Below are 23,684 nucleotides of genomic sequence, written 5' to 3' on the forward strand. Positions count from 1 at the left end.
CATGCTTAGTTTATTATTAGGTTGCCAAATTATTATCCAGGAAACAAACGCAATGCGAAGAAATTGATCAGCTTAAGTGGAGCAAATGCTAATGTAACAAATGCTCAGAATTAACTAATTTGTGTAGAAGACTTCTCTCCCCACCCTACCCCTGAATTTCAATACCATTTCTATGCTCTAATCCATCTCATTATACATCTCTAAAAAATATAAATAACCAAAAAAAAAACCTCCCTCACCATTTTGTAAACTGTTTGGCTCAAATGAAAAGCATTCTCTCTTCAAAAAGTGATGGCAGAAATGTATTTATTATACACAGTAGGATATGTATTGATTAAACATTTGGCTTTTTAGGAAGCAGACCAGTTAATTCCAAACAGCAGTAACATAAAAACTGCAGCTTACCAAAAAGCTACATTCAGGGACTGTAATGATCAAAGATTAAAGATAACAGAGGAAATTTGGGGGCATGAAATTGCAACCATATTTAAAATGGCTATTGCTGCTCTGGCATTTAGAAGAGGCACTCATATAAACCATGGCAGAAATGAGTAAGGAAAAAAAAACCAGCATAATGGGAACCAAGTGATTTCATGAGACAAGGGAAAGGTCACTTTCCTTCCCAGTGTTACTCCACCCTTTCTGTACCAAATAGCTCATCAAAAGGTAGATGGGTTTTCTGGCTAATAATTAGAAGAGGGATCCATAAGGAACAACTTCACAACCTCAGTGGTATCCAACCAGGAACTCCAGCTTTTAACTATGCTCTTATCCAAAGCTTTACTTAACAGGATGCTGGCAGTTATGCGAGCATATATGGAATTTATTTAATAACAATAAATAACAACAATAATAGGCACTGCACTAAACTAATCACAAAGCACCTCTGCTTTCACTGCCAGAGAGTACACACCAGGCTGGAGCTGGCAGCAAAGGATGCTGCGGCTCCCAAGAAACGGGCAAGTAAAAAACTATTATGCAGACCAGCAGGCTCAGATAACTTGCAGCCCCAAGACAGAAGAGCTGCTGAAGTGGATTCTCTTCTAGGGCCAAACAGTCTGACATCAGAAGGTCCTCAGGACAACTGCCATATACAGTATTGTCAGCCCATCATAAAGAATCCTGCTATTTCACCTGCTTCTTTTCCCCCTTAAGCAATGGCAAAAATACTTGTAAAAGCTACTGAATAAAGCCAAAACAAATCTTATTTGGAAAGTAAAGATCTTGTTCAATTTCCCAAATTAACTGAAAAATGGATTTACTGATAGCAGAGATACAGGGACCTGAAGAACTCGATTTGGGGTTGTTACTCCTTGGTCCAAGGGGATGCCATCAGTAGCAGTTTTAGACTGAGCTTTGATTCATGAACTCCCCAGCAACAGGACTGAATATACATTGTTCCCAGTATGCCTGCAGAGATCTAGGTATCCTATATATATATGTATATAAATATGTAAGAACGCTGCGGAGGGACTCTTCAATTAGAGACTGTAGTGACAGGACAAGGGGTAACGGGCTCAAACTTAAACAGGGGAAGCTTAGACTGGATATAAGGAAGAAGTTCTTTACTGTTAGGGTGGTGAGGCACTGGAATGGGCTCCCCAGGGAAGCTGTGAATGCTCCATCCCTGGAGGTGCTTGTTCAAGGCCAGGCTGGACAGAGCCTTCAGTGACGAGGCCCTTCCCATGGCAAGGGGTTGGAACTTGATGATCAAAAGGTCCTTTCCAACCCTAACTATTCTATGAGGCTATGATTCTATAACACAACATCATAACTCTGGACTTCCCAGTTATTAATTTGGTAAATGAATTTCCATGCTTTTGTTACACATTTCTCATAACATTTCATGCTATTACCCTAGAAGCAACAACTAGGGGAAAGTTCTCTTTATACTTGTTGGGATGGGGTATGCTTTTTTTATACCTTTCAAGAGCATAACCAACAAGGAAAAAAATGTCATATTCTGCTAAATTGGTAGAAAAAGGAAAATAATTGCTGTCATACTGACATACTGAGAATGTCCTGATCTGATATCATGGTATTCTGAATTCAGTGCATGCTTCTGACTCTGGGGGAAAGTCTCTTCTTTTTAAGAGCAGGAGCTGAATCAACCATTTGGGGTGTGCTTGCAGGTGTGTTCACACAGGCAGTTTCACATCAGCAACAAATAACTTCCATCCCTCTCTGGATTTGGAAACAGAGGTTGTTTGTTGCTTTGGACACTGTTTTAAATGGTGTCATTATTATTGTTGCTGCTATTCTAAAACTGAACAGGGCAAAAAGTAATGCAGAGTAAATACAGTTTTACAGTCAGCTTCATTTGGCTTCTTTAATTCCATGTGTTTGACTTGACTGCTAAAAGATGTGCAATTACAACTCAGCCCAAGACTAAACATTCATGCAGATATCCTAGCTTTTGACCTTCTTCAGAGGGAAAAAAAGCAGAAGAGAGAAGAACTGGCTATGAAATGGCAAGTTCTCCATCGTGTTTTCGTTTGGATAAAAAGAAAAAAACCCTGTAAAAAAATGTCAAACAAAAGTCTCTCTTACAATTTTGGCAACGTGCTAGCCCAGTGCAGTTCAACAAAAGGTATAGGGTAATTCTAACACCCGTGACTTCATGGAGATTAGACTAGGGCATGTCTCAACCGTGCCCAGAAGAAAACATGCAAAAGAGCTTTTAATACTCCATATTTTCACTGCATGCTATTCTTGGGTCAGAGTTCAGATTCTGTTCAACATCTTTCTCAATCTTGAGAGACAGCCAGTCACATTAATTTCATTTTGGATCTATTTCTTTCTCGTCTCTGGGTACTCTTCCCTAGTCTCTGTTGTTTGCAAAGACTGCTTAAATGCCCTCTCCAGCTGTGGAAAAGCTGAGCAGCCAGGGCTGGGGTCCTAGGATGAACCTCCATGTCAGAGAGATCAGGTTACTTCTATACCTGATGAACTCACATGCATTTCACTCAACAATTATTCCTGAGAGTTGTGCCCAAAAGAGGCTGTCTCTCTTACGAACATTTACATCTACTTATGGGAAAAGGGAAGGAAAGGAATATTGAAATTAAATGAGAAAATACCTGCAGGTGAGGTCCTTCAAGAGACATAATCAATATTATTCCTTTATTGATGAAGTTTCATATCCTCACTGAACACTAATGCCTGCACTCTCTTAAAGCTTCTTAATAGCACACAACACAGTGGGGCTCAATCACCAACCCAGATTGCCCATAACCATGTGATTAACATAAGGACAGTAGTGCCTGCCCCACTGACATGCTTCATTTTGCAAGGTCACCATCAGAAAAAAGGTCAAGATTTTCATCCCATGGGAATTTCTGACATTTGGGACACTTCCCTGTTCTGAATCAACCCAGAAAGACAAAATAACAGCATTAGTATTTTCACAGAACAAATTCTATAGTCTATATCACAGTCCCTTCTCCATACAGGACCAAGCAAAGGAAATTATCCATTGGAATAAAAGCTAAAATTCTTTGTGGAGCAAGTATTTCAACCTAGAGGCACTTCAGACAAAGCACTGCCAGAAGTTGCCTCTAACTGAAGGAGATGTTCAGGTACTGTGAGACCACCATACAGTCAAGGCCCAAAGTGCATTGGGTTCCTTTCAAATGAATGAATATATTTGCTAAACTCTTCCCACAGATGCTCCCAGTAAAACAAATGTGACTAAACACAGTATTGATGTAGCCAGCCAATGCTAAATCTATTAAGCAACAACCTTCTGACCGCTTGGGAATTCTAATGAAATAGCAAAAGCCAAGATTGATATGACACAAAACACAGAGAAGACAGGACCCTTATGCAGCAAAGCGTGTTTTTTCATTGCTCTTGTCTCAAAGAAATATGGTTTAGTGGCTATTTTTTTACATTGATTTTAAGAAAACTTCACTCTGTATCCAGCTTTGATGCAGATTCAATGTCATATATTGATAATCTGACAGAAGAACACTGGGTCCAACCTCTGTACATCAACACCCATGACGTGTGGAAAGGGTAATGGCTACCCTCCAAGGGTAATTCATCTGAAGCATCTGGGACCTCTGATATTCCTGCTTGAGCTCACTGCTGATGCACAATGTCATACCGTTTGCCCTGAACAACATAAAGCTTGTCTTGAAACACACCTACCCTTATCGAAGGACATATTTCCCCAGGAAAAGAGGAAAGCCAGCCACATATTTGATCCGCTTGGACATGAATAAAGAAGGTTTTGTTTCTTCCTACTGACACAATACACACTGATTCTATTTTGTACAAAACACCCATTCTTTCATCCCAAAACTATTGTCCCAAACATTTTTACTTTTACCAGTCTTCTGTGAGATCCAAAATAGAATAGAGATTGAGGTTCTTGGTAGAGGATTGATATCCAAAGACCAAATAGATATGGAGCTTGTGGACTGAAAGAAAGCAGGGCAGCCACAGGAGTGCTTCCAGGCAGTCTGAAGACAAGCTGAAAAGCTTGGGAGCAGAAGGGTACTAGGTGATACTCAAGAAAAACATTCTCATTGATACCATTTCGGTAAGGAGTGCATTGTTGGGAGAGAATTTAATTACAGGAACAAAGTGTCATTTTTTTCCTGGAAGAGAATTGGGTTTTTTTTTTTTTCCTCCTCCATTCCAAAATTCCTGGTTGATGGTAGGGATGCAAGTCAGAACAGACAATACACTTCCCAGCTGTCTCTATCACATAAAACCAGCATTTTCACTTTTCACAAACTCTAAAGCTTTCTCCTGGAAAAGGCTGTGCACTTACAGTCAAGTGCTAAGTAATTGCAATTGACAGGTATCTGCTCTCTGAATCCAGGCCATGTTTTAGATAATTAAGCTTGCGAAAGACATACAACTTGTTTTCAGTGGATCGCTGTCTACCAACCTTGCTTGGCACTTAGAAATATTTCATAGACCTGTTCCTGTTTGCTGAAAAAAGAGGGTGCAGCTAAAGACTTCTCTGAGCTGATAATCCAGCAGATAAAAAACATTCCATTCTGAGATACAACTCTTCACTCAAAGGTGGAGGATATTTGATATACTCTGCTTTCAAATGCACTGAAGCACACTATATGCTCCCATGTCTCTAATAACTTCCAGCCTTATAGGAGATAAGAGCCTCTTGAAGCAAAACAAAAAAGACAGACCCTCACAGAGAGAAAACACAGCTGCTTTTACTAAGATCTAGGGCAGAAAGGAGCAGAGAGATGGAAAGAACTTCTTTGATTATCAGTTCAAGTCCCTCAAAAGCTAACAAAACTTCTATCAAACTTCCTGCTTGAAGCAATGAAGTTATTGCCCTACTTCTCCTTTCCCCAGGTTCTTCAGTTTCTAGTACAAAAGCCTACTCTGTCCAGAGGTGGAAATGGTCATCTTCTCTCCCTCTGGCACCCAAATTCGATATACTGGTACCAAAATCAGTATCCCTACAGTGTATTATTAATAGAGTTGTATGAGAAACAAAGCAAAATGTGTATTCATCCAATACTGCTTCATCACATCTATAAAGTTTGTAGAAGAACATCAAGTTTCATAGAATCATTAGAATCATAGAACAGTTAGGGTTGGAAAGGACCAAGTTCCAACCCCCCTGCCATGGGCAGGGACACCTCACACTAAACCATATCACCCAAGGCTCTGTCCAACCTGGTCTTGAACACTGCCAGGGATGGAGCATTCACAACCTCCCTGGGCAACCCATTCCAGTGCCTCACACCACCCTAACAGGAAAGAATTTCCTCCTTATATCCAATTTAAACTTCCCCTGTTTAAGTTTGAACCCGTTACCCCTTGTCCTGTCACTACAGTCTCTAATGAAGAGTCCATCCCCAGCATCCCTATAGCCCCCCTTCAGATACTGGAAGGCTGCTATGAGGTCTCCACGCAGCCTTTTCTTCTCCAGGCTGAACAGCCCCAACTTCCTCAGCCTGTCTTCATACAGGAGGTGCTCCAGTCCCCTGATCATCCTCGTGGCCTCCTCTGGACCTGTTCCAACAGTTCCATGTCTTTTTTATGCTGAGGACACCAGAACTGCACACAATGCTCCAGGTGAGGTCTCAGAAGAGCAGAGTAAAGGGGTAGGATCACCTCCTTGGACCTGCTGATCACGCTCCTTTTGATGCGGCTCAGGATACGGTTGGCTTTCTGGGCTGCAAGAATTGCATTCATCCTCCAATACCTTGAAACTTTCCTTATGCTGCCCAGTTTTTTATGTTTCTTACCTGGTGCCTGCAATAAGGCTAGCTCACAGTCCAGGATGAATGGAAAGTTTAAGTAATTTCACTGTCTCTGAGGTTTTGTGCAGTAAGGTTATTTGTGCATTAATGTCAATGCAACGAAGGTGTACACATGTTTACAAAACGTCAGTGTAAGACTCCTGAACACATTTAAACCAAGTTTGTTGTCAAATTAATTAAACATTTCAAATCCCCCAAACGTATACTTTGTTCAAGGCAATTTTTCATTAAGAACCTAGTCATCCATGAACAATTCAAAGTAAACTTACTTCATGTGCTGACAGCTCACAAGTCATACTTGTGCATTTTTAAAGGGAGGGGGGAATGGCAAATGCACTTCTATTTTCAAAAGAGAATTTAATGCAAGTCAAATATTAGGCCTGATTACCTAGAGAAATTAAATCTATGTGATTTGTGAGGCTTCCTCGAGTCTAACTATTGCTCTCTTCCAGTATATGTATCTAAATGGTTCAAAGGATACATTAAAATTTATAGTCATATTGACAACATACACCAAAATTCCCATTTCAAGAAAGAAAAAGAGCTTAGAAAATTGCAGTTCTCAGATCGGACTAAGTTAATAGGTGCAAAATGTTATTTAATCAGAAGCAGAGATGAATATATTTACACTAGATTTGACTGAAATAGGAGACAGAGAAGTTTGGGCAGGAAGGAAGAAGCTCAGTTGGCAAGGGAAAGCATAAACAATTTCTATTTTATTTTTTTGTCTCCAACCTTGGACAAAAATCCTACCCTGAATAGTTTGGACATTACCACACACATGCACTCCCCTCCTCTGCCTTGTTACATGCTTCCTAAGGGATACTTGACAAATGCCTATAAAATCAACAGAAAATCCAAATCTAACATCTTCTCACTGTGAGCCCACACAGCCTGCTGCCGATCACGCAGACCATTTGGCAAGCGCCGGATCTGCAGGAGAGCAGCTGCTCCAGCCACTCTCTTCCAGTAACATCAGAGATATGAGGACTTGGGGAAAAATTAACCAAGTGATCAAAAATGGAATAAAAGATGTTAAGAGGTTTTTTCCTCCCTGTAAACATCAAATCATCCTCCATGCCCAACTGACTCTAATATTGCTCTGAAACTGGAGATATTGACAACTCAGGCTACTAGAATAGACAAACAATCTAAAATAGCCCCAGCCACAACAAGTACTTGCCGTCTAAGCCACGGAGGGAAGAGGACTGCAAAGCACACAACAGTGTGTGGGCACCAAGAGCTCAGTATTTACTGCTCAGCCTCTATAGCTTAGGCTCTTCATAGCCCCCAAAATGCAAGGGTTCCCCTGTTCTGGACTTCATATAACTTGGAAAGAGCACACAGTGGATGAGAACAAATATTTTTGTGAAGAGATTGAGAAGCCACATTGCTTTTAATTCACATACACAAGAAATATACTTATTTAGACAAAATAACAACAAAACTGGAGTACATCGGCCTATTTCTTTACCACTATAAAGCGTTCCTTAGATTCAGATCATGCCCTCTACACCAGTTCAAGATTCTTTCTGGGCAGTTCATTATTTATTTGGAAACATTAAATATTTGCAGTTCCCCTCTCTGATCTTGATCGGTCCCTTACCTAAATTATGGTGACTCCATGGGTCTTATATGGCATGCTTTGATCAGATGGGAGCTCTGCTTTCCCTCTAGAAACATCCTGTTTCTCCAATCTCTGCTAGGACATAGCCCCACCAACCCATTATTGCAACACTGCCTTTCCTGCAACAGCTCACATCTACAACTGAAAGACAAACTCTTGCCTTAACCATGAAAGATGCGTGCCAGCCTTTCTGCAGAGGTGAATATGCTTTCACAGGGATGTTTTAAAACAATGCTGCAATTTTGTACTCTAATTTCAATCAGGATTCACTGCCTGCCTACTCAAGAGTGCTATTACCCAGAGCATCACACTGTGCATTACCGAAAGCATCTCACTACTCCATATATCACTCGAACCATGTTATACATTGCAAGCATGAATGTTTGTGCAGGGATCAAGGCAGTACTCACTGCATAAATACCTGTCACACCCTCCTCTGCATAGGGAACCTACTGTAAAACATCAGTGCCTCAAAATTTAAGGAAATCCCCATGCTCACAGTTAAACGTGTTTACACAGCTTGACTGATAAGAGCACGAGTCCCATGATGTTTCAAGCCTCATCTACTAATTGACTTAATAAAAGTCACGGCCGAGAACGTTCTTTCAAAACATTACCCAAAAAGTTACAAGAATCTTCTGTGATACTGTACATACACACGGAGTTGTTTATATCCTCTTGATCTGGTTTACTCACTCTGTTACTAACATCCTTATTCCAAAATTAAATCAGTCGTACCAAACATAATGCTGTTTTCCCCCCTTTCTCTATTAATATCTCTTGATGGCCCTTTTATGTTCCCTTCTCTTTAGCTTGACCTTTTTTGGCTATTTCTGTAAAAGCTTCAATTCTCAGTCTCCAGAGCAATGACTTTCCCCTGAGGTTGCTTTGTTCCCAGTTTTGATTTTATACTCCCATAGTAGTGCTCACTCTTCACATATTTGTTTACAGAACAAAAGCCACCAGTCTTTAAAAGCACTATGGAGTAGAAAACACCCCTTTTAGGTAATTTTATTCAGCTGTGCCAATAACAACAGCTATCTCTAGTCAATTCTACCGTGATGTGCAATTACTTCCTTGGAGTAAAAAGAAGCAAAACAGAACAAAGACATGCTTAAAATGTTACCTTCAGAAGATGATGGGGAAACATACAGAACAACTCAATTATGTTTTCAGACCTACATGGCATATAGTACTGATGAAGTACAGACACTTCTGCAATTTTCTTTCCAATCAACCAAATTTGTACTAAAATGGGTTGGCAACACTCGTTACACTAAGGAGAACTATAAACACTGCCAACTTAGGCATATATAGATCACAAAACCTGTTTATCTCTAAATCAGTGTTACTTTGTGCTACGGAGAAAAGAAATGCAACTCTTTCCCAGCAAAACCATCAATTTTTGAATGATACACAAAGGTAACTTACAGACAGCAATGGGATGGCAACTTTTCCAAGAAAATCTGGGGGTTTATCTCCATCTTCATCAAACACTGTCACTTCCAGAACATCATGAATATCTTTAATCGGGCTGGAACAAAAAGTGCAGACACATAAGAAAATAACATTCAATACACAGGCACACTGTAGGCTCCACAAAGATCAGAGGAGATTGTTTTACTAATTAATTTTGTATTGCCTTGGAGTATAAAATTAACTTTTAATTAAATTCCCCCAAAAATGAATCAAATGATGGGTATTCCCCAAGCTTTTTCTTCATGTTTCAGTCCCATAACTAGGTAAAGAAAGTAACTATCAAATGGTGGTCACAAATAGTGACATCTTCTGTGCACTGGTGATGCCAACAGTGTAAAACTCAGCTCTCCAACAGAGAAAGCTGGTGACTGGGAGATGTCAAGGGCTGAATTCAAATCCAGCCTTTAGGACGCTAAAGAAATAATACAGAAAACAAACATACATAACTTCATTGAACTTAATACAGCCATTCTGCCCCAAAAGAAGGTCATTTCAGAGCTCTCAGAACCTATGCTGCAACATGGTAGAGTTGCTCCCAGCTGTCTCTCCAGCTAGAAGCTGTAGCATGTTCAGTGATACGATCTGGTGTCAGACAAGCCACCGCAATGTTTTCAAGACATTATAACTTTAAAATATACTGAAACCTGCCACTTCTGCCATCATACTGCCACATTCCACTCCAAGACATTATCATTTTCCATATGATACAGCTACCAGCGGTGTAAAATACTAAAACCCCACAGTGACACACACAGATAAGTGTGTTTCAGAAAATCTGCGCATGATGTGAAGGGCTCTCTGGTGGTACTGAATGCTCCAGCTGAAACAGATTCATCCAGTCAAAGCAATCCACTCTTCTCCAAAAGAAATCTACATCAATAGCTTTTAAGGTGATTAATTGAAAGCTTTTTAAATGGCAGAACTCTAAGGAAGATGTGAGAGCCTGCCCGGCTCTGCAGATGTGATGCTTGGACTAACCACACAACAGCAATAGGAAAGTTGGAGAATAACCTGGAGCTGACACTTCTGAGACACACAGGAAGCAGAGACACAAACGTTCTTTTAAAATAATTTTGGATTCTTATTAGATTTATTTTCTTGGCTGAACATCCAAGAAGACTCATCTGCTGGCACAATCTCAGAGTAAACAGTGATGAGGGGAAGCTTCTTGAGAACAGTGAAGTAACGGAAAGGTCTCCAAGAGGCTTGCATTCAGCTGCACCCATGAATAAAACAGAAATCCAGCAAAGTACTTCTATCAAAGAGATCAAATACTTTTAATTGTGTTCTTATCCAGCCCAGGATTTATCAATGCTGCTTTTGCAAGAAGCTCATCATTCTTAAACCGTTCTTCCAGTGGATAGGTACAAATATCATAAATGCTCCTGTACCAGCTCACACAGTTGTCTTCATTGCCACAGACTACTACAGTCTTAGAGACACGTCTCACTTCACAAAGACCTTTGTCAGCATAAAACAAGATTTTAGAAAAATTTGCTGTCAAAAAACAATGCCTTATCACTTTTTTAATTAAAGTAACAAGAATAAAAGAGAATACTTTGATTTCCATAAAAATTTAAGCCCCTAATTTGACTCGTTTAAACTCAGAAGATACACCATGAACAACATGAGCTCTAATTTTCTGCTTGCTTACAAATTAAAGAATAATTCTACTATGGTTCAATGAAACATATTCTATTTTAAATTATGGAAAATGTAGGCACGAGTATCTGGTCTCTACTTTCTATTATCTCTTGGATCCAGCTATGACTCCATTACGTCTAGTCATGATTCTTCCTATAAATATCACAGTAATTTTTCTTTTAATGACTTCTATTAATAAACTCCATGCAAGAACTAGTAAAAGGCAAAAGTCTTTAATTGAGTTATAGATGATATTTCTCTAACATCCTCTCTATGAAAAAAATGACATATCTTAAACCTGACCTTTGCATTTTCCCAAAGTCAATAGCTTTTATAGTTAAGCCGCTGTGTGGTGTTGCAGCTTGTTTTCAAAAGCAATCCACTTACAATGTGAAAACTTTGTTCCACTCTGGATTGAGGTTCTTGTAAACGGTGTGTGTTTGAAGCATGTCATTTCCCAACTCTAATACACAGAAAGGATCGCTTTTACCTAGGGAAAGAGCAGACAGAAAAAAAAATAAAAAGAAAAAAAATATAAATGGACCAGTTATTTTATTTTGTATTTACACTCTTGCGTTGCAGGAAGGCTGAGGAAGTGGTTGGCCAAATAAAATTAGATCCATTAAGACAACTGTAAATTGCCTTGCTCTGTTGGAATGACTTATTAAATAAAGAGTATCCCGATGCATCCTCAGTTCTGGAAACTCTTAGCACTTACCTTACAACTCATTCAGGTGGCTTCCCTCTTAATACCTGAAATCTGAGACTTACAGTGAATCATCTCTAAGTCTTTATAGTTAGAAATATCTGCTCACGTTGACAATACTCAGATGATATTACAAAAGCAGTACCATCGTCCTGAGCCATCTAAGTACCACTGCTGCAGTTACAGCTCTCTATTCTATCTTCTGCTTAGAGTCTGTGGTTGTCTTCAGATGATTACAGAATTAAATACCCACACCATGGGAAGAAAAGCATAACACCATCTGTATCGGCAGAATTTCTTCAATGAGTTCCATGTGAGCAAGCCCTTGAAGCTATGAAGAATACACAGTGCCACAGTTTAAACAAAACCTAGCATCAACTGGAGAATCCATGCACGAACCAGGTATACTGCTTAAAGCAAATAAAGCAAACCCCCCAAAAACAGAAAGAATCCAACTTCCTGTCAAAATAAGGATATTGTCATGGAACCTATTACAGCTAAGACATGTTTACTAATGTTTTATTTTTGATAACTCATATCACATGAATTTGTAGCTTTCACAACTTACTGCAGATCAGCAGTTTCCATCATGAGCAGAGTACCCTTTATGAGCATGTCTGACTCAGTATCTGATTTAATCTCATCTTCAGTGTTCATGTATAACTCAGACACAGGCACTCCAGCCTGACTCGTACATAGGCAACTAAATATGTCAGCAATGCAGGGATTTAGATAGCAGACAAACAAGATATTTAAGAAAAAGCTGTCTTTTATTTAATCCTTATTTTTGGTGTTATTAATACAGAGCTCTTAAGGTTATTACTGAGAAGTTTATAAACTAAACAGGAATCTTTTCAGTATGTAAACAGTGGGGTATTAACTAGTCAATATTGGTAAAGTTTAAAGACCGTGTGTATTACTGGAATCTATTTGTCTTCTCCTTTTCAGCTTACGTGCCTTTTCCCTGATAAGTGTGGAAAATGCACATAGCCTTTCAGAGAAACTGCTTGAAATGCAAACTGGTATATGCCAAAAACAATCCCACTGTATAATTTGGTACTCTGAATGCTATTTTTTGGTCAGTGAGCAAATGCAGTGTTTGAGAAGAACTCTCGTGCATACACAGAAAACATCCAACAAAGCAGAAAAAGTCATTTTCACATCAACAAAACTATTATCTAGGAATACAAAAGCATGGAAGCCTCAAACTGAGCTAGCTGTGGCTGAGGAGCTTCTACGTATTTGATATAGCTGCGTGGAAACTAGCCTAAAGTTTATGTTAAATGGTGAAATATGGATTTTCAAAACTCTGTTGAAAACCAAAGCAGATACTATATTGTTTTCTGATAGCTATTATGATAGCAGACTAAAAACTTGAAATTAAAATATATAATTAAAATCTATAATGCCAACAAAATTATAATGAAAACTGAAATCCCAATCGCACCAAAATCCAATCTTTATCATGGGAATAAGGTGGCATTACGCTTGTGGTCAGATGACTGGTCTGCAGAAGTTCACCCACACAACACTCACGACTGTTATGAGACAGGACAGGGAGGGAAAACTACCTGCTCATACTGCTCCTCTGTTAACCCTTGGAAATCTTTGTAGCTCTTAGTGTCTCTATGATACTCCCTTTATCAGATTTTTAGTTGGACTTTGAATTTACTTTTATCAATAACAATAAATCTGAGCAGTCTCCCTGGCAATGCAGGAAATATGGCACTGCTCTAGGAGGGCTCTATTATGGAAGCCCATAATTGCTACACTAATCATTTATGAATGGCTCAGAACAGATAATTAATCTTTATGTCTCTCATTTCACGATCAGAAATTATGCTATTTTTACCTAAAATGGCTGCATCCTTTTGCAATTTGGTGGGTCTATTACAGCATAATACTAGGATATTTTCAGCACTGCCATTGAAAAACAATTTGTCATTTGCTTCGTGAATCAGGCTCAAAGCCTGGGTTATTTTGAATATAATGACAGACTGAGTAACCTTTTACTTAAGCAGAATTTCATTCTGTGCTATGCACAAGGAATGTGTGTCACATACTCTGTATGAAAAGTTTTTGAATTGCAGAATCAAGAACCTGTGTGTCTCTTCCAATGTTCATTATCCACCCACATGTTCCTGTTTAAGTATTGAGGGAAAGGGGGCCAAATCCATCACTGATGCAACTGCACTAGCATCAGTGAAGTTTTCCAAAGGATAAATAACCTTCCAGGCTCTTTCCCTGGACACTGCCTGTATTAAAACCTTATGTGCTTCTAGATAGCCCTAGCCTTGCCATTTGCCAAAAGTTCTGCTTTGCTGTGGTACCCTTATTAAATCTGTTAGTAAGATGCAGTTACACTCCTAATTCCATATAAATAAATGTACACATTCTATCAATTTAGAAATGGATTTCTATACAAGATACCATTCATACTGGCAGGGGTTTGTGTTTGTTTTCAAATTAAGTTCTTCAGTTCTCTAAAGCTCTGCTTTCTGCAATAATCTTTTTTAGCAATGCAGGGTTAAGCAGTGAATTGAAAATGAACATAATCATTCATCTTGGGTTTTCTCCTTTGGTCCTTATTTTACAAGTAATGTTCTCGTATATTGTGATGTCTTCATGAAGACTGGGGTATGGGGCAAGAGTGTTTTCTCTCTAGCATTTGGAAAAGGGGGAACTAACCTCAGGGCAACCCAAAGCGTGCAGGCTGGGTGGATACCCCATTCCTGGAAGTGTTCAAGGACAGGTTGGACAGGACTTTGAGCAATGTGGTCCAGTGGAAGGTGTCCCTGCCCATGGCAGGGGGTTGGAACCAGGTGAGTTTTAAGGTCTCCTCCACCCCAAACCATTATATGATTCTATGACCTTTCATGCCTTTATCAACAAGTTATCTGTAAAAATGACTATGTCAGCTAATACACAACATACGATGCTGTCTGTGAATTACGAGCTGCTGCAAGATACAGAATGAAAAGGTCTCCACACTCCTGGAATATATGGTAATAAGAATATCCAGGCAGTTACTACAAAGAAGTACCCATTTGCTACTCATTCTATGGAAAAAGAATATAAAGTTGTATTTTTAAAGTTGCTGTCAGGACCAAATGCCAGTTTGAGGTACAGTTCATTGAAAAATCTATCCTTTTCTTGGAATAAGAGCTAGCTCCAGAAAGATCACCCCAAACTGAAGCCTCAAACGAGCTGCAAGAGAAATCTCACTCACATCCCCATCACTGGCAAGCTTTCTTTTTCAGGTGACAGCCTGCAGCACCACCCAAACCCACACACTTAACACTGTGTCAGACACCCCCAAAACCTTTCAGTCTTGCTCACAGACACACAAGGAACCTGATAAAAGATGGGGCAGCTGCTTTGCAGGCACCATCACTTTATATCAATTCTTATTTTACATATTCCTGCTGGAAAATATAACAGCACACCATGCTGTGTTACCAGTCACACCAGTCAGATCTAAAGAGGAAATCAGATCTCCATTCACTGGACCTTCCCACATACTTTTGTGAGCAAAAACCATTTCATATCTCATTTCCCCAGGGCAGGTTTCACCACTGAAGAAATGATGGGAAGACTTTTCTTTGATCAATTGACAGTACTGCACATTCTAAGTAGTACTCACAATATATTTTAGCAACATATGCTGCAAAATAAAAATAAAATACCTGCAAAATCTGCTGCCAACAGATCCACCGCCTTTAAAACTTTGACTTGTAAGAAGCCAATGTCCTTTATGTCCCAAAAGGAATTCTTTATACACTGTAAGGAGGAAAGCATAACGATGTATTTCTTTTGTAAGTCAGTAAGAAACAAATTATTAAAATACTAAATGACTTCCATTTTTATACCCATTGCTATTTCTGCAGTGTTTCAGTTTAGCAGCTGATACACCTATAAATACATGCCCACTATCCCAGTCTCACTGCATCATGACTCTGAGGAGCACAACATCACACGCTACCTGCTCCTACGGAAATTCTCTATCATGTAAGTTACATGCTAAGCTTATGGTGGAGATTAGAAGGAGTCCTACCTACATGTTTATGCAATATCATCTGCCAAATAAACCAGAAAATGGGACAGGTAGACCTGGAGAAGCAGCATGGGTCAGGAAGGCAGCACCCTCTCCCCATCAGGAGTGAGGCATCTTTCCTCAAAACCTTTAGTTTGGTTCAAAGTCCTCATGCCTCAGCCTTGCAACCCATTTCAGAGAGATAAACTTATTCCTTCTTAGCCAGCTTTTAAGGCATGGAAGCCATCATATAGCTTTGTCTTCCAACAGCTGATGGCCCAGGACATATCGTCCCCAAAGGAGGCAAGCAAGCTAGGCTTGCTATGATCTTTCCATGTTATCTGGTGGGTCCCACTTCCATGATAATCTCTTAATACTATTCAAGTTTAAAAAAAAAAAAAGTATTAGCTTAAAACTCAAATACAAGCAGCCAAATTGCTTGGGTCTATCTGACCCACCAATCTCCCTGTCATTTTGAACAGAATAACTATTTCGTGCAATAGTTTTCTCTGGTAGGAAACATGTTCTTATGACTGGACAAATTTTCCTTCTTCCTGCAATTTTGACTACTTTCAAAACTAGAGAAGGAGAAAAAAAAAAAAGGAGGTAAAATAAAGCAAACTCACATATCGCTGTGAGATCTGTTGCCGTTCACTGGGGTCTCCCAAAGGGCAGACACACAGATCAGAGATAGACACTCCTGTACATGGGGCAACAGCGATCAACATGAGCAGGGACCCCGGGTGTTTTTCCAGAGGCAGCTTTAAGCAATTGGTCTGCTTCATCGGCAGGGCAGAAACATCAACCTGGCATCTAGAACAACATCACCAAGGGTTAATAAGACAACAGAGGTGAGGGGAGGAGGAAAGCAATAATTATATTGATTTCAGTAGCAAGCGAGCACCAAAACTCATTGATCAGGATGGAAAGAATGCAAAAAATAAGCATCTCAAATTTGGGAAACTAATTAGCCAGTTTCTGCTGCATGTACCATCAAATTCTGCTTTCTGGTTCACCTACTGGTAAGCAGATGTAAAAGGTTTGGGCTGCAAGTACAGTAGGAAAACTTCATTCTGGCCTGCCTCACTTCCCCTCTAAAATCCCCAAGCGTTTTGTGATGGATTTGAAACGCAATTTTATTTCACCTGGGGGAAAAGAAAAAGGGCAAATGCAAAATTTAAAACATTAGCCTAAAATGGATTAGTTTCTTTAGTCACATACTCCATTTTATGCTACATTATACTGTATGCCCCAATCTCTTTTACAAGCCTTACTAGAGCTCCATTTTCAGTGTACGGTTATATTTCCCAAAGGGCAGGACTGTCTTTAAAGTCATCCCCCCCCAAACTCCCTGCACTTAATATGTATCATTAACCTGATACTTCCCCTAAAAACAAAAATAAGGAGAGAGAAAAAAAAGAGAAACATTCATAAAGAGACAATAATAAAGGATGAGCATGGGCTAAGGCAGACAGAGATCAGTAGACAGCCAGTTACACACGAAGGGAGCGGTTAAATGCAACAGAAAGCCTAATCACTTGGCTTGGCTAAATGCCTCCTATTTAGAAGTCCAGTAAATGGAGTGGAACTTTCCTGAACCTCCGTGGGGTTTGGCTTTTAAGAGTAGGCTGAACAAAAGTTACAGATGAGAAAGGAATAAAACCTAAAACAAGGAAGAAGCAGCTTTGCTGGCCCAGTGCAAGGGGAGTCGCATTTCTCCAAGGGATGGCGAGCGAATGATGGAGAGTAAGAGCTTTTGCTCCTCTTAATGCCTGCCGACAAGTTTTTATTTAAACTAAACTTGTTAAGGTGTTGTCTTAATAGGCTAAAATTCCACAGGGTTCCCCCAGGTGGGTTTCTTCTGGGTAAATGGTGCATGTAGTGTTCCTGATTGATCCCATTCCAGTAGTAGAGCTGGAGCAGTTTATACCCATCTGCTATAAATTGCATGCTTTCCGCTTCTTAACAGCCTATTTTCTGTGAATGCTAAAGGGGGCGGGAGAAAAAAAAAAACAACAACAAATAAACCCAAAACATTTCTGCCTGAAAACCCAAGAAGCTACGTTATGAAGTAAAAGTCATTGCTGTGATGAATTTATAAGTCATCCAGAAGATCCGTGTATTAAAACACAGCTCTTTGCGCAAGCTGCTTCTGACCGGAATCAGTGGGGATGACTTTGCCTTAAGTGTGCTCTTTGCTATTCACTGCATTGAACGTACAACAGGTTGCAAGTTTACTCTTATTAACTGCTTTCAAGTGCTTTGAAAGAGAAAGAAAATAAACCAGGAAGAGTACTAGCACTGTTTGGTGTGTAGGCTGCCTCTCAGCACAATTTCCAAGCATGAGAGGCTGCGTTTAAAGCTCGCTGCTACGCCTAGACTCTTCAGAAAGATATGACAGGAGAAGTTACAGCAGAAAAGAAAACAAAGCAGCAACAAAAAAAAGGCAAGTATTTGAGAAAAAGACCTTATCACTTCCACTCTGGAGGTCATCACCACCTTGGTTGCATTAACACAGTTGCATCTCAGACTACAGCAGTTTTACTAATACCTTAGGTATCAGTGTAAAAGGAGGAACATATTGATATCTCAGGGGTTATCTTTATTTCTTTTACAGATGAAGAAACTGAAGGAAGGAGAAGGCAAACTCAGGGTCACCCAGCTGGTCTGTGATTCAGCTGGCAATAGAGGCCACATCTCCCACATCAGCATTTCATCCACCACCCACTCAACACAGTCCACAATTGGGAAAAGCTGCGTTTGCTTTCTTATGTTAAGAACTTTTAATGGGGTAAGAGAGAAAAGACAACTTGTTCAGACAGCGGTGCATCTCCCACCAATAGATAACCTCAGAAATCTCACATACCTCTGAGGCAAAGTTAAATATAATTCTAGTTTGTTTAGGCAAATTGGAATCGTTTCTCTTATTAAAAGAGATTTTATTATCCAAAGGTCAAAGAAAAGACCAAGTATAAGGGTGTGAGGCTAGGAGGGATGCACATGTGGAGGGGAAAACGGCAGGAGGTGGAATATAAGCATTTCTTCCTCAAATCATGTCTGATTTCCGTGCAAACTGACTTCCTTAAAACATCTGTGTTCACTCAAGGTGATGGTATGCCTCTGTATTTTCTTTTGAGGAACTGAAAAGAAAATCCACATTTGCACTTACAAATGGCAAAAGGCTTAAGGAAAAATAAAAAGGACAATCTGTTTCGTTTAGGTTATACAACGTAATTGATCAGGCTGCAGAGAATGCTGCTTGGTAAAACTATTAGACATCCAATTTGCTATATAAATTCAGTGGTTTCCACACAAACACTTCTGCACTATTAAAATGAGTCTAATGATTTCCAAACTACTTCCCCTATCTCTTCCTGAAACAGAAACTTTTCCTTTCTTTCTTTCTCAGCTTTCTAGCTGGCAAGACCTTATTACAGATAATTATGTCACAGGAAAGCGGGAAGAAGCTATCGTGATTTGCACAGTATAAAACTAATGGAGGCAATCCGCTTTTTGCTCAAAAGTTGCCTGATCTGAATGCAAAGGGCAAAAGTCTCAGATTATTTGTATTTTAGATGATGCAAATGATATTCTGAGTTAAATTCTCAGCACAGTAATCCCATCTCAGAACAGAATAGCTCTGCTTGTTACCATCTTTTGCTACATCACACATTATATTCAGATATAATCTTTCACACCCACGGTTATATGCATGACCTACAGGGGATACAGTTCTGTAAGTTAAAAGTGCATCGTGCACACAAATGTATCACTATTTTTAACCACAACTAATTAAATGCTTTCCTTCCTCCTCCTGATCAATACTGAGGTCTACACCTCTATATTAACCTCTAGTTCTGTAGAGGATAGCACCACAGCTTTAGTTTTCATTTAAGACTGTTCTTTTGACTTGTAACCCTCATCTTTTGCTGCCAAACCTTCCCCCACCCTTCCTTTTTTTATCCATTTTGCAGAAAAATATTACTTGAGAACACTACACTGTAAATTTGGGGGTTAAATTATTTGTTTAACTTTTATCAGGTAATCAAATATTAAAATTTCACTTAAAGGTAGAGCTTTGACTCTTACCAGTAGCCACAGAGTTGTATTTTATTACCCAATCTACAGTTCATCAAATTATAATAAGTATCCTTAAATATATATAAGGATCTACAAAAGCATCTGCACACACCATTGCCATTTTTTTCTGTGCAGAGTTCTTGAAAGCCCTTCACAGAAGAGGTCAGAATCATTATCACAATATACAGTAAGATGCATCTAGATTAACATTTGAAAAGGAGCTTCAAATGCCACAGGTGCCAGGAAGACAATTAATAAGGTGTTATTCTGACTTATTCTACACATAAATTTTGCTTGTTTCATTCCTCCTCTGGCTTCATAAAATTTAAAGAAGAGGTTTGGACACAGCCATAGCAGATTTTACTGCTCCACCCCAACAGCACAGCCTTTAAAATAAGGATTGTTTCTTGCTGCAAAGACACTGTTTCCTGAAGGCATTCATCATAAAGATATTGGATGCAGTCCAATCTCATAGTCCTAAGTCAGGAATTTTTGTATAACCTCTTTCTTGAGGTAAACATGTGAAGAAAAAAACCTCTAACATTCTGCAGCATCTCTTTTTCAAACCATATTCCTTAGTGCAGAAACCCTCTCTAAGAACCCGGCGTAAACAATTTAACTCTGCCTGGACAAATTCTGCACAGTTAACACCTTTGTTTCTTAATATACATTAACATCATCTCCTGTTTATAGCATACCTCATATCCCAAAGGACACAAAAAGCACTCAATAAACGTTACCAACAGTTTTGTGCAGACTAAATAGAGGGATTATTTCACCCAGCACCAAACCAGCCATCCCTCAGAGTCAGACCCTGGCAGCTGAACCACTCAAGGCTGCAGTATTTTAAGCAAGGAAAAGAAGTTGGCCCCAGCTGGAAAATCTAAGGAGAAAGCAGGTAGGCTGAATGCAATAATTCAGCTTGTGATGTGCATTGACAGCAAGAGCTCATTTTGTGATAGGAGAAGGGTGACATGAAATCCCACTGAACGTTTCCTCACTAATTCAGAAGCAAATGCCCCAGGTGTTAGTGTTTAGTAGCAGAGGTCCAACACATTTCTTATTCTACATGTTCCACAGTCTCCACAGACACTTCAGGTCCTATTTCAAGAACAATATTTTACCTTGAAACCAAATTATGCCTGGGAAAAGAGCCATGTTCCAGGGACTTAAGGCATCCATCCTACATGAAATCATGGGTCTAAAGGAACTCAGATAAATCTTTATTCCACAGAAGTTCAGCAGTCTGGATTATCAGACATGACTCCACCTTGCTCATCTCCCCAACTTCATTTAAATATTGAAAATACGTATTTAAAGGTCTAAGCAATGCAGTTTAACCAATACAGCCTTAAGGGGAGCATAATGAATTCTGACTGTATCCACAAATTGACCACAGAATTATTAAGATCAGGCAAATTTTGCCTTGTCCTTAAAACAATACAAATTATTTGAGGGCAGTTGGGGCATACTGTTATGTGTAATGACTGACTATAACCCACAAATATTTTACTGAAGAGTCTTTTTTACAACGATGTTGTGAAACCCAGAAATCTCAAAACTCAACTTGGAAGTCATGGAGACAATAAACATGGCACCTCATAATGCTGGTTTTCCTCCAGAATCTTTTTGCATATTAGACTGCATTTGAACCCTTCGTAAAATACTATTTATGGGGTGTCAAAAGCTTCTGCACTGTGAAAAGAAGACTTGTTGTTATGCACTTGACGTTTACCTATTCTTTAAAATGTAGTATTATTTTTTCCTATTTCGATGCTACGCTTTGCTGCACTTAAGGCAACAGCAGCAATACTTTTCTCTCCGCAGAGACACCAAAATAAGGTAAATCTATCACACGCTTCCCCAGTGCTGAAATCTTTAATAATGGAATAAGCATTTTGCTGATAATTTTTTGCCACATTGAACACCACCTGCCAGAAATCAGTAGGAAAAATAAAGAGAGGGAGAAAAGACTATGGAAGAATTGTTCCAGCATCAGGGAAGGCTGAACAGAGGCAAGCCACAAACACTGCTACGTTTCTTAACTCTAAAGAGAATATCAGAAGTAATAAAAGTAACTGTGAGAATGGAAGGAACAGATTCATCTTCAGCCACTTCTCCATGTGATGAGCAGCAGCATTCAGCCAGAAAGCATTTCCTGCTCTGCAAAACCACAAACATTTGTAGAGCCAAAGGGCATTGTTCTTTTCAGTGAATAGTTTCAAACTATTTGAATGCTTAAAGTAAAAGAATGTTCTTATGTGTTACTGTTATTTAGTCTGCAAGCTGTGAAACCCTCGCCAGGTGAGAACAGCAAACAACTTGCCCCTAAGAATTTAGAGGTTGTGGCATTGATCCTGCAAACAGATAAGCACAGGGGCTCACAGATAACCCAAAAGGGGCTCCAGTAAATTAAAGGGTTCTTGGACCTGCTGCATGTAGCCAACTGTGCAGATGCAGTCTGGGGGGATGGTTCTAGATGACAATACTGCAAGTCAAAAGAACACACAGTCACTACCAGGAAACCAAGACTGCACTAATACTGTTGTATTACGGAGTTAGAGTGGAAGGAAAAGAGCAGGGCATAAGAGCAGGAATTATATTCCAGTCCAAATTTAAAATAAAAGGTTGACTGCTATCCCACAAAAAGTCTCATTTGCTAATGTGGCATAAGATCATTACTTGAGAATCCAAAGCTATAGTGGGACTAAATCAGCCAGGAGATGGGCAAATTGCCTAAGGCTGCTCCCAAAGACAATGTCTGAAACATGAGCTTGTGCAACAGTGTGGAGTACCAAACCCACAGAGATCAACCTCTTTTTCACTGCCACAGAGGACTAACTGAAGGAAACAAGCCCAGGTAACAGGACCCATAGGTAAACAAGGCTACAAGAACACACCATCCAAGTGTAAACAGAAGAAAGGTACACCAGTGCCACCCTCGAAAGGAGCACAAAGATCCCCGAGCTGCAACCAGCCTGGTGGCACAATGGGATCTCGAGCAGTATCACCCTGAAACAAAGATACTGCCTCTGCGCTACTGCTGGCTCTCCTGGGAACAGCTGCCACTGAGCTTCCATGGGATTTGGGATTTTACAGCCAGCATGTGCAGAGTCAGCTTGGGTGTCTCTGCATCCAGATTGTGGCTTATCAATTACCTATTAATATGTTTTAATAACCATACTCTAGCAGAGGCATCTGGATATGATCGAACTGAGGAAAGAAAGTACGATGCTAGGGTTTGGTCTTTTTAATTGATCAATTGATTTTAATGATAATAAAACCCAACATTATCTTTTGCACTTATCCCCCTTCAAAAGCACACAAAAAAAATTCCCCAAAAGACCAAAATCACAAAAAAAAATCCCAACAAAAGAAAAGCGCCTTACCTTCCCAAAAGCTCCTCATGCTTTTTGTTATCCTTTCTCCAGACCTCAATGTCCAACATATCCTTCCTGTCAGAGAAGTAGTGAAAATCAAACTGTTCCCTCCACTGAGGATTTGCACTCTTACACAGTGTCTAGAAAACATGCAGTTATAATATTTACTTTTCTTAAACAGTACTTATTTCCACAGTAAAGCACATATCATTTCCTCTACAAGAACAAGGCTGGATATTAGGGCATCAAGTATTAAGCTCATTCCAATCAAAGCTCCCCAGCCCATCACGGGCAGTCTTATTTTCCTTAGAAACTCTCTTTCTTCTCTCCCAGTAATGATAAATGTGCAAGTGTAACATGACTGAACGCAAGGTGGATCCACCAGCTTCACTTACAGTGGACTGTGATGGTTATTTGACATCACACACTGGAAGAAACCAAGAATAAGCCTTTTGAGGACAATCACCTGAAAACGGGTTTGAAT

General features: G+C 39.6%; 1 protein-coding gene across 2 annotated transcripts in view; it reads right to left on the bottom strand.

Annotated features, from left to right (window-relative positions):
• MCTP2 (multiple C2 and transmembrane domain containing 2) overlaps nucleotides 1–23,684 on the bottom strand; it is a 111,530-nt gene that overhangs the window by 48,714 nt on the left and 39,132 nt on the right. The window contains exons 11-15 of one of the 2 annotated variants that reach the window (XM_061446716.1): nucleotides 23,210–23,340; nucleotides 16,367–16,553; nucleotides 15,394–15,487; nucleotides 11,389–11,491; nucleotides 9,310–9,412 (exon numbers count right to left, since the gene is read on the bottom strand). In XM_061446716.1, the coding sequence (XP_061302700.1) occupies nucleotides 9,310–9,412; nucleotides 11,389–11,491; nucleotides 15,394–15,487; nucleotides 16,367–16,553; nucleotides 23,210–23,340 (618 nt within the window). The remainder of the gene's footprint in view (nucleotides 1–9,309; nucleotides 9,413–11,388; nucleotides 11,492–15,393; nucleotides 15,488–16,366; nucleotides 16,554–23,209; nucleotides 23,341–23,684) is intronic. The other variant, XM_061446717.1, reaches the window with a different exon arrangement.

The sequence above is a fragment of the Pezoporus flaviventris genome, unplaced genomic scaffold, assembly GCF_033815535.1.
Source record: "Pezoporus flaviventris isolate CSIRO_AGI_PZ_B2104156 unplaced genomic scaffold, CSIRO_AGI_Pfla_v1 ptg000006l, whole genome shotgun sequence".
In the NCBI taxonomy this organism is placed as follows: Eukaryota; Metazoa; Chordata; class Aves; order Psittaciformes; family Psittacidae; genus Pezoporus; species Pezoporus flaviventris.